At 45.4% G+C, this 13,833-nt stretch overlaps 1 protein-coding gene across 1 annotated transcript in view; it reads right to left on the reverse strand.

Annotated features, from left to right (window-relative positions):
- Window positions 1-274: 274 nt before the first annotated feature.
- BIN3 (bridging integrator 3) overlaps window positions 275-13,833 on the reverse strand; it is a 32,412-nt gene continuing 18,853 nt past the window's right edge. The window contains exons 2-9 of the mRNA XM_083184841.1: window positions 12,270-12,315; window positions 10,226-10,266; window positions 9,944-10,005; window positions 9,722-9,858; window positions 9,333-9,373; window positions 7,998-8,139; window positions 2,862-2,996; window positions 275-2,754 (exon numbers count right to left, since the gene is read on the reverse strand). Of these exons, the coding sequence (XP_083040967.1) occupies window positions 2,608-2,754; window positions 2,862-2,996; window positions 7,998-8,139; window positions 9,333-9,373; window positions 9,722-9,858; window positions 9,944-10,005; window positions 10,226-10,266; window positions 12,270-12,315 (751 nt within the window). The 3' untranslated portion in view covers window positions 275-2,607. The remainder of the gene's footprint in view (window positions 2,755-2,861; window positions 2,997-7,997; window positions 8,140-9,332; window positions 9,374-9,721; window positions 9,859-9,943; window positions 10,006-10,225; window positions 10,267-12,269; window positions 12,316-13,833) is intronic.

A 13,833-nucleotide genomic window follows, 5' to 3' on the forward strand; every position in this document is an offset into this window, starting at 1 on the left:
GACACTACACAGCAACTGCACATAACTATGCGCAGTCGCGAAAACTCGCTCCCCTACGAGTACACGCAGGGGAGCGTGTCCTTCAGAATAGGGGCCTAAACCCAGAATCTAGGTGTACCATTCCTTACCCATGAGGCTTATCAAATATAACTGAACAGGCATGGGGACGTTTAACTCCAAGGTTAAGGTCTGCAACTGATTGCATTTCCCCCTCGCTGTCCTACTGACAGAAGAATGACCACATAATCCAGCTCATACAGAAGAGATAAAAACACCAGTTTTATCATTTTTATTTTAAAAACAAACAAATCCCCTACAATCCCACCCAAATTACAATTACACAGTATTAAAATAAGCTATTTCTCAGATTAATTACATAGGAAAAAAAAAACATAAATACAGGCTTGAAAACTAGTAGAGTTTTAAAAATTGTAGCACAAAGATGTCAGCTTTTATCCCACCCAGCAGAGCCAGCTTCCAGGATCACCTGACAGGAATAAAGGAGAACGGTCTCTGATCCTGCTCGGCTATAGCAGTGTGTACAGTGATTCAGAAAACTTGTCATGCTGGAGGAACAGACGGAAAGGAGCAAGGGAACGGTTTTTGTGGAGGTAAAAAATGCTACTATGTAAATAACGCAGTTTGTTACACAAGCAACATCTTATTAGCAGCCCCCTAGTATGCGTCTGACAGAAGTCAGGACAGGGACAGAGACGTTGGTGGTATGGGGATTGTAGTCAAATATGACTTGTAAATATCTCCAAATGAGAATGACACAGAGTATACTGACACTTCAGGGATGAGACGGGTGCCGGACGGCTCTCCGACAGTCGGGATTCCGACAGTCATTCCTCCGACGTCGGAATCCCGACTGCTCCCTTGTGGGGGTCCACGACCCCCATAGAGGGAGAATAAAATAGGTGGCAAGCGCAGCCCGCCACCGAGCCCGCAAGGGGCTTCATTGCGCTCCCCACGCTGTGCAGTTGGGATTCCGACGTCTGAGCAATGACTGTCAGAATCCCGACTGTCAGGGAAATATACCACACCCGGATAAGACACAGAATCATACTGCATAAATAATCAGCTGGAGTAGTGTTAATGGACGGATAGTGGCATAGGACTAGGTGTTTGGTACATAAACAAAAAGGAGAGGTAGCATATAGTGACTCAAGTATGGAGCAGGGATCTTCACATTCATAGCGCCTTATAACTTTCTCAGAGGTACGAGGAGACAGCCTACAAGGAACACATTCCAGGGCAGGTTAATAGAACAGGAAACCCGGTCCTGGCAGCAGACACCAGGATATTTGGGAGAGGGTTAGCGGGGACACATGACTTTCACCCTATGAGATTCCTCCTGAAAAGTAAAATGTCAGTATATTTTATTAGATTACCTTTCGTTACTCATTTGGGCATCTATTAATCTAAGGAAACCTTTGGCAAATGACCACATTCCTGATCATGTGACCACCATTATAGTACAAACAATTCCTTTGTTCTCCCAACCCATTGTGTAGTCATTGCTTTGTGTGTGGACAGAAACGTATACTAAGGTAAGTAGAGGCCTCTAGTGTCATTACATCACAAATGTCCTTGCTAATCCCATTACAGAATTTACTGGAATTTAAATCTATAATGAATTAAAATCTAGAAATGACAACTTGTTTTACTTGAGAAAACGTACTTACTGCATGCGGACACCTTTAGATGAGAGAGTGTTAGACACAGCTTTCTTGTTATAGATGAGGTATCGCATCCTTAAAATTCTCAGGTACAATATGTTATGGATATAGTATAACTTATCAGAAGCAATAAAGCAGCCACATACAGTAATAGCGGCTTCTGGAGTAAGGGGGATGGCAGGAATCCTGTGCGGAACGCAGTTGACGATTGAGTGGAGACACAAAAATGGACGATTGGACAGATGTACAGTTTTGCAATTAAGATCTCAAGGGATGGACATTCTATGACCCTACGACCCGCAATTCAGGACAGAAGTGAAAATATCACAACTATAAAAATAAATTAAAAAATTATAGCAAAAAGGCACTTTAGGAGATGGTCAATCTGCTACCCACACGGGAACGTAGCAGTCAGGATGTCACCGTTCCACAATGCTCACAGTAGCAGGTTGACACTGACCATTTACGTCAACATTTGCAAAGTGTTGACATTGAGAGAATGTCGACACCAGCAAGGTCTACATTTCCATGAGGCTTAGGGTTATAGTAAGGTACACAATGACAAGAAAAACAGTATGTCGACATAACACGAATGTCAACATAATGTATGTCCAACAAATACCCAACCCAAGCCCAACTGCCCGTTGTCTGCCTTTCACCCTCACAATGCCTGGAGTATAACCATGCTGGGAAGCGGTCAGGGCAATAAGGACTAGGATTGGGTACAGTATAGGTCAGGTCACATAACAGTAGTGTGTTGTCAGATGTGACCAAAGAGTCTTTGTGGTGAATACCTGAGGAGCCGAACAGCCAAGGAAACCCAACTGTGATTGCTTTACTGAACTTGGATCTGATGACACATGTAGCCGTCCCTGGTAAAACAACATCTCAGTCCAATAGAACCATGTTCCTCAGAGTTCCGGCATCAATCATCAGCTACGATAGACAAGGCTCGCAGTTCGGACAGTTTGGCCTCATTTTCCTTCTCTCGCTCAGCATCTGTTAGTGGCACCTCATCCACTTGCTGGGCCAGCTCTCCAAAGACCCTGGACATCTCTGTATAATAGACCACCTAGAGAGAAGAAGATTGCACACAGTAAGTGCAGGCCCTATGTACAACTAGAGCCATTATCTATAGGGCATATGGATGAAGGTGTAGTAGTATGAGGAGGAACAAACCTCTGCCCGGATCAATGACTGGAAGCTGGGCTTGAAGAAATCTATGCGACTGTTGTAAAATTTCGGCATTTCATCCAACAGCTGTCGGTTCTTCACATCAAAGTCCTCCCGAACAGGACGTAACTCTTCCCTGGCCTGGAGCAAAGGACAAGTCATAGTTGGAAACGCACATCAGCATATCGCAGACACCGGTCATCTTGTTATAAAGGAACAAAGCTTTAGGGACTGAGACCGTGCTGGGTTCAATGTCTTTGTCTCATGCATACATCAATATTCCCAGGTATAGGGACAAAATGGTCAAACTTCATGTCAATTTATCACACATAAAAATATCCATAAAACGCAATAAAAAAGGTTTTACTCCTAGGACATATGTGGGATGCTCCCACGTAGATGGCTCTCACTATGGGGGTATCTTTCACCTCTCCCTGGGGGTTTTGGTAGAGTAGGTCAACCACTATTGGTCGACATGGACAAAAGGCTGACATGAGTTTTTCATGTGTGCCATGCTTCAGGCGAGGTGGATTGCTGCTCTCGGCACACTATTATAATCTAACTATGCCTCGTGGATGGTACAGTATGAACAAACCAAAAATTATGAAAACAAAACAAAAAACTGATGTAGACCTTTTTTCACGTTGACCTTTTCCTCTGCCTTACTTTATCGCAATGTGATGGGCTTGCTTCGTCCAGCTGGTGGTCCGAGCCGGAGATCATCGTAATACAGCCGTGGTGAGTGCCATCATGTGCGGACTGCTTAAGTGCCAGCAAGCAAAGGTGGACGTGGTCACCTAAGAATTATACTGGAGAACCTTTTATCGGAAGCTGTACAGGATAGCACTCACCATGGCTGCCTTACAACAATCGGGTATGGTGTGACCTCCCAATGTAGTTGGGATTCCGGCAGTCATTAGATCGCCGCAGATTCTGTTCTCCCTCTATGGGGTCGTGGCCCTCCACAAGGGAGAATAGCCTGTCAGTCAGGATCCCGACTGTCCGGCTTTAAACAGTCGGGATTTGGACGACCATCTACTGACCGGCAGAATGTAGACTATCCAGCACACCACTGATCTGCCGGCTGGGTCAACCAGCAGGACGAAGCAAACCCATCACATTGCGATTAAGTAAGGCAGAGGAAACTATAGATGTGTATTACACGGCTACTTCGCAAAATAAAATTGTGACCCCCATCCCCCTGCACAGATGTGTACATCATTAACAGAGGAAAAGGGGAGTGGATTAGACCTAGGGATTCGGATATACACTGCCATACCCCCTTCCATATACTCATAGTAAAGAAGTTTGACACCTACGTTTTGGAAGCCCGATAAGCCATATATGTGGGTGCCACCTGGTTCTTTTAATAGAGCAAAAACCTTTATTGCTCTTTTGAATGTTTTTAGATGTAATACATTTACATTTGTCCTGGAATATTGACATTGAACCCAGAGCGGTCTCAGTCCCCAAAGCTTTTTTCTTTTTAATACTGCATTCGGACTGTTGATTGAACTTTCCTTCATGGTGAACATCAGCTGCAACGTGTTAATACGGTTTACTGGTGAACAGTTCACTGTTACAACACTAGATGGCAGCGTTTTACATCTTATAAATGGCGGTTATGCTACTTCAGGATTTCCCAGCCTCGGCCCTCCAGGCACACTTTAGGTGCCCACACACTAGAAAGATCTGTGATCTATAGATGTGCGGATAAATTAACCTTCAAATCTTTTGTCTGTCCTGGACAAAAGATTTCAGGCAAGCGCACATCTTTACAAAAGATTTTTCTTAAGATCCCATGTGCGTTCCTATGTATCTTTTGTTAAATCTTCTGATCTTTCATGCAGCATGTAGGATCAGAAGATTTAGCAAAAGATCCACGTGAGCACGCATCGGACCAATATCGGCCGATTCTCTGTAAACATCGGACGATTTATCGACAATCGACCAAAAAAATAAATAAAACATTCTAGTGTGTGGGCACCTTACGGTCCAAGTTTTAGGGATAGCTATACTTGAGCACAGGTGCCTTAATTAGAACCCAGGATATTCTGATGTATCACTCTATGCTCAAGCATGGATATCCTTATAACTGGGAGTGTTACGGTGCCTTGAAGACTGAACTCCTGGATCTCAAAGGGACATGTTAAGACACTTCAACCTATAGAATTATAAAGCCAGCGGTTCCCAGCGTGACAACACTTTAGTTTGTCACAAAAATGGGGCAAGAAAGCCAGGTTCCGCCAACCAGCAGTACAAGTGGCCAATGATTCAGACGTAGGGTCACCCACCAGCAGTCACTGGGCCTTGGTTTCCTTCACAGAGCTGCACCAAATAAGCAGACAAGTCATAGTAGCTACTCTGCAAACACACTGGGGCTGTATAGGGTCCCTCACAGGGGGTGTGCGTGCGTGTATGAGTGTTGTCACTCTTCAATGTTCTGACACACACAAAAAACCTGACTAGTATTATTTAGACTTCCAATCTACCAGACTAAAGAGATGCGAGGTATAGTAATGCTTACACTGAGAGCTAGGTATGGTACAGTAAGCACGGTGCACACCGAGAGCTAGGTATGGTAAAGTAAGCACGGTGCACACCGAGTGCTAGGCATGGTACAGTAAGCACGGTGCACACCGAGAGCTAGGTATGGTAAAGTAAGCACGGTGCACACCGAGAGCTAGGCATGGTACAGTAAGCACGGTGCACACCGAGTGCTAGGTATGGTACAGTAAGCACGGTGTACACCGAGTGCTAGGCATGGTACAGTAAGCACAGTGTACACCGAGTGCTAGGCATGGTACAGTAAGCACAGTGTACACCGAGTGCTAGGCATGGTACAGTAAGCACGGTGTACACCGAGTGCTAGGCATGGTACAGTAAGCACGGTGTACACCGAGTGCTAGGCATGGTACAGTAAGCACGGTGTACACCGAGTGCTAGGTATGGTACAGTAAGCACGGTGTACACCGAGTGCTAGGTATGGTACAGTAAGCACGGTGCACACCGAGTGCTAGGCATGGTACAGTAAGCACGGTGCACACCGAGTGCTAGGTATGGTACAGTAAGCACGGTGTACACCGAGTGCTAGGTATGGTACAGTAAGCACGGTGTACACCGAGTGCTAGGTATGGTACAGTAAGCACGGTGTACACCGAGTGCTAGGTATGGTACAGTAAGCACAGTGTACACCGAGTGCTAGGTATGGTACAGTAAGCACAGTGTACACTGAGTGCTAGGCATGGTACAGTAAGCACGGTGCACACCGAGTGCTAGGTATGGTACAGTAAGCACGGTGTACACCGAGTGCTAGGTATGGTACAGTAAGCACGGTGTACACCGAGTGCTAGGTATGGTACAGTAAGCACGGTGTACACTGAGTGCTAGGTATGGTACAGTAAGCACGGTGTACACTGAGTGCTAGGTATGGTACAGTAAGCACAATGTACACAGAGTGCTAGGTATGGTACAGTAAGCACAGTGTACACTGAGTGCTAGGTATGGTACAGTAAGCACGGTGTACACTGAGTGCTAGGCATGGTACAGTAAGCACGGTGCACACCGAGTGCTAGGTATGGTACAGTAAGCACGGTGTACACCGAGTGCTAGGTATGGTACAGTAAGCACGGTGTACACCGAGTGCTAGGTATGGTACAGTAAGCACGGTGTACACCGAGTGCTAGGTATGGTACAGTAAGCACGGTGTACACTGAGTGCTAGGTATGGTACAGTAAGCACAATGTACACAGAGTGCTAGGTATGGTACAGTAAGCACAGTGTACACTGAGTGCTAGGTATGGTACAGTAAGCACGGTGTACACTGAGTGCTAGGTATGGTACAGTAAGCACGGTGTACACTGAGTGCTAGGTATGGTACAGTAAGCACGGTGTACACCGAGTGCTAGGTATGGTACAGTAAGCACAGTGTACACCGAGTGCTAGGTATGGTACAGTAAGCACAGTGTACACTGAGTGCTAGGTATGGTACAGTAAGCACGGTGTACACTGAGTGCTAGGTATGGTACAGTAAGCACAGTGTACACCGAGTGCTAGGTATGGTACAGTAAGCATGGAGCACAATAAGAAGTGACAAACTATAGCAAAGTCTAACATTAGTGCGGAAGATCAAGTCAACATACGTTTTTCACAGTTTACTTGACCCGAATGTCGACGTAGTCAACATGGACACCATCAAAGTGTACCACTGCGCTCACCATGTTTCGGACACACTGATATATTCTCCCACCTCGCCATAGTGAATGGTAGGGCATGGAATACCGCCTGTCGGCACATGTTGGCTCAATAATACAAAAAAAAGTGAAAAACTTCTGTCAACCTTTTAACGGTAGACATTCCCCTTGTCAACCTAAATGTTGACCTTTAGGGTCGACGTAATGACTGTATTCCTTCTTGAGGAAAGGGGTGTACAAGCAAATATTGGTCCCGTGAGGCAGGAAGGTGCGCTGCCAGATGCCGCGGCAGGGACACATTGCAGAGAATGGAGTTGGTCCTTTCGGGTTTAGGGTCACTACTGCAATATTATATTTTGCATAAGCAGCGACTTGTTGTAAACAGAGGTGCGCAGAGACACACATTACATTTGTAGCATATGGAGAAAATGATCACTAAGGAGAGGATGGAATCCATGCTGATTATGCCGCTGGCAGTGTGAGGGAGGAGAGCGGAAGAGACTGGGGTGGGGGTGGAATATGCAGATAGTGGGATGGTGTGGTGACTGACAGGCTCAGCGCTGTAGGCCTCGGGCTTGCAACTAAATCAGGTGAAACTGTAGGCATAGCACACATTCCAGGTGTACGGTATATGCTCAGCCCCTGAGAAGCACGATACCTGTCACAGGATCGCTGATACTCTGAAGGTGATATTTTAGGAACGGAAAGGGAAGTAGATGCTTGAAATAGACTTGAAACAGAAGTGGCAGAAAGAGAAACTAAGAAAACGCTGGAGAGAATTGGTAAGATATGACACTGTGAAACTAAAACACAAATAGAATCTGCTGGTCTTTATCTACCGCCACACAACAGTTATACAACGCAGGCACCACCATACAGAGGTGTACAGCAGGTCACTCTCCCCAGTGTCCAGCTACTTATCACTACACTGTGTATCAGCACTTCTCACCTGGTGTAACTTAGCGATCACAGCACCGGTTCTCTCCTTATCCTCGTATTTCTCCACTTTCGACTGAATCCTCTTGTAGTCCTGCAGTGCCTGCTCCCTGCGCTTCACCGCCATGTTCAGAGAGGGGAACACGCTGCCATACCTGTGTGTGATAAATACCATATACACAATGTAGTGCATTACAGAGCCTGCTGCCTGTGTTTTACCGCCATGTACTGTACTTGGGTGTGGTATGGCGGTCCGACAATATGGATACTGACGGTCAGTATCCCGGCATCAGAATCCCGACTGCTGGTGCTCCGACAGGGGGGCTAGTGCAAAGAATCCCCTTGCGGGCTTGCTGCAATCGCCACAGGTTCTAATCTCCCTCTATGGGGTTCGTGGACCCCCACAAGGGAAAATTGCCCCTGTGAATCGGGATCCCTACTGTCAGGCATTTAAACAGTCGGGATTCCAATTTTGGAGTTAATCCCGACTTTCGGGCAGTCATCTGGCACCCCATGTCCTTATAGGGGGAAGAGCTGTTGGGTGTGGATCATATTGTCGACACCACTTAGGTCGACAGTCATTAGGTTGACACCACTGGGTCGACAGGCAACTAGGTTGACAGGTTCTAGGTCGACACGGATGAAGGTCGACAGGTGTCTAGGTCGACATGGGTTAGGCTGACATGTCGCGAGGTCGACATGGGTTTTTTCACAGTTTTTTTTACACGAATGTCATCACAGTCGACATGGACACAGTTGGAAGTCAACCGCAGCCCCTTGCATCGCTCGTGATGCTTCGGCATGGTGCCTCACTGCGCTCAGCACACTATTTTGTGCATGGTAGGGCATGAAATACCGCCTGTCGGCACATGTCGGCTCAAAAAACAGTGAAAAACCCTGTCGACCTAATGACTGTCAACCTAAGTGGGGTCGACAATTCGACCGTTTCTCAAGCTGCTATCCCTGTGTGTGATAAATACCATACACGCAATGTAGAGCCTGATCCCTGTGTTTTACCGCCATGTACTTAGGAAGGGGGGACAGCTGCTATACCTGTGTGTGATAAATACCATGGACAAAAGGGGTTCTCAACCTGAATCCCCAAGTGCCACGAACATGTCATATTTTGTGGCTTTGTCTGCGGACATACTGTAGGTGGGAAAATGACTGAGCTACCAAAATAGAATAACTCACATGTGCATGACAAAAGGAATCCACAATGACCTGCTCATGGTAATTATAAATCAGGATCGACAATACGTATGTATGTGGTGGTATCCCACCTAAAAGCTCACACTAAACAAAAAAAAGTGACAATAATACTATTATACTCATACACATTCTTCACCTTTTCAGGGGCTCCATCACCGTTTTCTGAATTTGGTTCACCTGGAAATTATAGACACACATTTTTTTATAAGCAACCTTAGTGTTACAGGACAAGTCTCACATATACCAGCAAACCACCAAAATATACAGAATTTAATCAAATATAACTGAACCCAGAATAATCTAAAACTGGGAGCCCATGTTATGCAATATGAAAACTACTGCAATGTATCATCCAGTCTCCTTCAGCCACAATGTATCGAGTCAGAGGGGGGAGGGGTTTTCTCCTATGCACACCTGAGCCTACTTCCATTGACCCTACAAGATTCCGATGCAACTTAGATTGCTGGTCAGTGCAGCACCCCAGGTTCCACCAGCCCCACCAAGAGATTTACAGACACGTCGTACCTTCTCCTGATTGAAGGCATCCATACGCTTCATTGCTGTATCCAGTGCAGTAACCATGGACAGGAAATCTGGGTCTGGCTCACACAAGGGATTACCCAGCAAATCTGAGGAGATCCTGACAGCAGACTTCGACATGGCTGGTGGGGAATGTACAATACATAATAAGTTATACGGAGTGAGGTAAATAACCCCCCTTCAGCGCTCTCCCCCATCCCAGGATACCTAAATCTGCCTCTATACTTTTCTTCATGTCTTTTTGAAGCTTTTTGGTCTGTTCTTCCAGCCTGTGAAAGAGAATGAACAGAAGGAGGTCATGGGGCAGAGGGAATGGTGACACACAGGCAGCACAGGTGAGAGCAGGGAGGAAAGGACACTGACTGACATGGCCATACAGGCTGCTGACAGAATTGCTGCCATTGGTATGATATCACAGAACCAGTGCGTAAGGATTAGCTGGGAGGTGATTGGGAGAATAGGGGCCAGGCTGTTGTAGAAGGTACTTACTGCTGCAGCTTGCCATACTCCCGCTCAAAGTCTCTCTCTTCCTGAAAACAGACAAATCTTGTGAGCGCCTCATTGTGACGACATAGCACAGCACACGATCATAGTGTCCTTGTTGTGTCCCCCCCCCCTCTCCAGGTGTCAGAACTGACCTCTAATATACAGTAGGGATAAGGTCGACCACTATTGGCTGACAGTAAAAAGGTTGACATGGAAAACGATGACACGTGAAAAGGTCAACATGAGTTTTTCAGGATTTTTGGGTGCCTATTTTGACATGGACCCCAATTAGTGTATCGCTTACCCTCGCATGGCTCGTTACCAATTGTAGTCCATGTGAATCAAAGTATAAATAAGTTTTCTGAGTGAAAACCATTTTTGACCATTGAGCCATGTCAACCTTTTGGCAGTGTCGACCTAGGTCAACAGTCAAAAGGTCAACATGAACTAACAAGCGGAACCACTCAGGGGTGGGGGGTGTATTTGCAACACGAAGCAGACTTCCGGTCTGTAATCTTACCAAGGGACCTGCAGATGTTCCTGTGCAGAAAGCAACACCATTAAGCTTGCAGGTATTATTCAAAGCTCTTATTTTTGGGCTTAGGGGTCATTCTGTATCTAAACCTCAGTGCCAGCTATTTGTGACGATGAGAGATGACCGTCTGTGCTCGCTCAGCATTATGTCACCGGCAGATCCGCTTTGTGTACAAACAGGACGATTGGTAAACAAGCCTTTTCCATGACCCTGTGCTTCCTCCTACCGCTTCCAACCGCTGACACTAGTGGAAAGCAGAAGACGGTAGTGATGATAAGCACACATGGAAGTGGTTTCTACCTAATCTCCAGGCTCCATGATGTCACAGCTGCTCCCGCCCGCTCTCCGGCAAAAGAAAAAGGGGAATTTTATGCAAAACACGTGGGTGCAGAGTTGTACAGTCGCACACAATGGAGGCTCTGTGAAATATGGCACCGAAATCCCAAAACACAGACATCATCGGCTGCCCACACTGCGTAGCAGAGGGCAGCGCAAAGGACACACTCACGCCAGGGCTGAAGCTGATGTAAAAGTGGCAGACTGTAACCCTGCGCCTTGTGGCCAGGAGCCTGGTGGCATTACAGGACGGAAGTCTGCTGAGCCTGGGAATCTATCAGCCCCATCTCCACAATTCTGAGAGAACTTAGCAACTTCACACACAGATGAATGGTGGTATTATTATTATCATCCCTCCTATATAAAGTCATTTTACCATTATAGAAGTTTAATCGCCCGAACAACCTTGTTTCTCTAGTGCAGTCACAGCTAGGGGCATTTATGTATGCAGTCAACAGTATCTAGGTGAACATTCAACATGCATTAGGTCGGCGTGGATAAGGGTCGACATGGGTTTTTCGTGATTTTTTTTCTTTTTATCCTTTACCATCCCAGTGGGCATAGAGGGAGAATATATGCCCAAAGCCGTGAGCCATACAAGGGGACGCGATACACTTATACAATGTTCATGTCCACATAGACAACAGAAAACCTGTGAAAAACCCATGTCGACCCTTTTGAAGAGTCGACATTTTGACTGTCGACTTAATGACCCATGCTCGGACATTTACTATCTTGCAACTTATAATATGGTCACTATTAAAAATAAATTAGTAAATGGTCCATATATAAAGCAATCAAGACCTCCCCCTCTAATTATCTATAGAATAAAAACACCATAAGCAGAAATGAAAACATAATATAATATTACAGTGCTGGGACACAAACTGTAGGGGCTGGGGACAAGGAATAGAAGCTCAGAGCCATGTGTCCACTTACACACAGTAACAGGGTAAATATAATAAAGTGGGAGTTTGTAGAAGTGAGAGATGTTGTCCTTAGCAACCAATCAGATCCTACTCCTTTATCTAATACCAGAGCATTATAGCTGTGTTCTGATAACTCACACTAGACGATGGGTCTTACAAGCAGGGCTGCAGAAACTGAAGAAAACCTAACTGGACCCTTGAAAACCACCAGCATCACTGTCCAGCAGATTATAAGCAATGTACTTACTGATTTTGAGACAATCTGCTTTTTTGGTCCAGTTTTGAAGAGGTTCCTTGAAGAAAGAAGAAAAACCCTGTATCTACAATCTATAGAGTATACACAAAGGTTACATACATTCCTAAATGGAGAGGTGAACAGAGTGACACGCACACGGCTAACCAATACTCACATCTATGAGGCGAAGTACCAACACTGACCACTAGAGGCCACTCTACAGACCACGTTACTCTTGTGTGTTAAATATTGTCATAACAGAAAGTGAAAGCAATTTTTGCAAAGACACTAATCGGTTTCAAACTTGCTCGATATGGAGGGGAGGGAGCTGTGAAGACAGAGATTGGAGGTAGGAGCAGATAGGGACCCTAAGCACCCTTCCCTAAAAAAATCCTAGGTTGAACACTATGGTATTGTGAACATATTGAAGCTCCATATAAATTTAAGTCAACAACAACTACTTGCTAATACAATGGGGCACTATGTAAATGAGGTGATGAGTTATGACCGTATCTCACACAAGACACTACTAAATCTCTTATCCATGCACTCATTATATCCCGCATTGATTATTGCAATAGTCTCCTAACTGGTCTTCCCAAGAACAGACTCACGCCACTGCAATCCATTTTAAATGCTGCTGCGAGGCTGATCTTCCTTGCAAGACGCTCATCGTCTGCTGATCCGCTCTGCCAGTCCCTTCATTGGTTACCTGTGTTTTACCGTATTCAAGATAAAATACTTCTACTCACATATAAAGCTATTATTAACCATAGTACACTAATATATATATATATATATATATATATATATATATATATATATATATATATATATATATATATATATATATATATATATATATATATATATATATATATATATATCTTTACTTATCACAAAATATGGAATATGGAATGCCCTTCCACACACAATAAGACTCTCTACTAACCTCCAAAACTTCAAGCGTTCCCTGAAAACTCATCTCTTCAGGCAAGCCATATCATATCATACCACACACATAACCCTCTGAGGCACTTGGACCTACAAGCTATGCTATTACTGGTGCCTGTCCTTGTGTGTCCCTCCTATGTCCCTATAGACTGTAAGCTTGCAGCAGGGCCCTCCTACCTCCAAGTCTGTCTGTTGTTACTCAGTTTGTTTTATCACTGTGTACTATTGTAAAGCGCAACAGAATCTGCTGCGCTATATAAGACACTGTAAATAAATAAATGAGTTGAGTGAGCTTTGTGAATTAGGTGAAACAGTGTTAGCTTATAGGGCTAATTGATGGACCCAGAGGAACCCATTAGCTGCAGTAATTTACTGCTGCTAACACGATGCTGCTGTTAAGGCCCATTCACACTGGGCGCCTAAGCAAAATGCAGCTCAGTTTTGTCATGTAATCTGCTTTCAGCTCCAAAGCCAGTGGCACACACTGGGGGCGGGGGGTTTCTGAGTACATAGTATGCAGTTGGGAGTCCCCCGTGAATAGACGTCTATTCATGCCCCCACAGTGGCCTCGCTGACGGGGGCTGGGGTGCACAGGGACTGGGGGCAGCCTAGCAGCTTACCT

Source organism: Crinia signifera, chromosome 4 (genome assembly GCF_055691185.1).
Source record: "Crinia signifera chromosome 4, ASM5569118v1, whole genome shotgun sequence".
Lineage (NCBI taxonomy): Eukaryota > Metazoa > Chordata > Amphibia > Anura > Myobatrachidae > Crinia > Crinia signifera.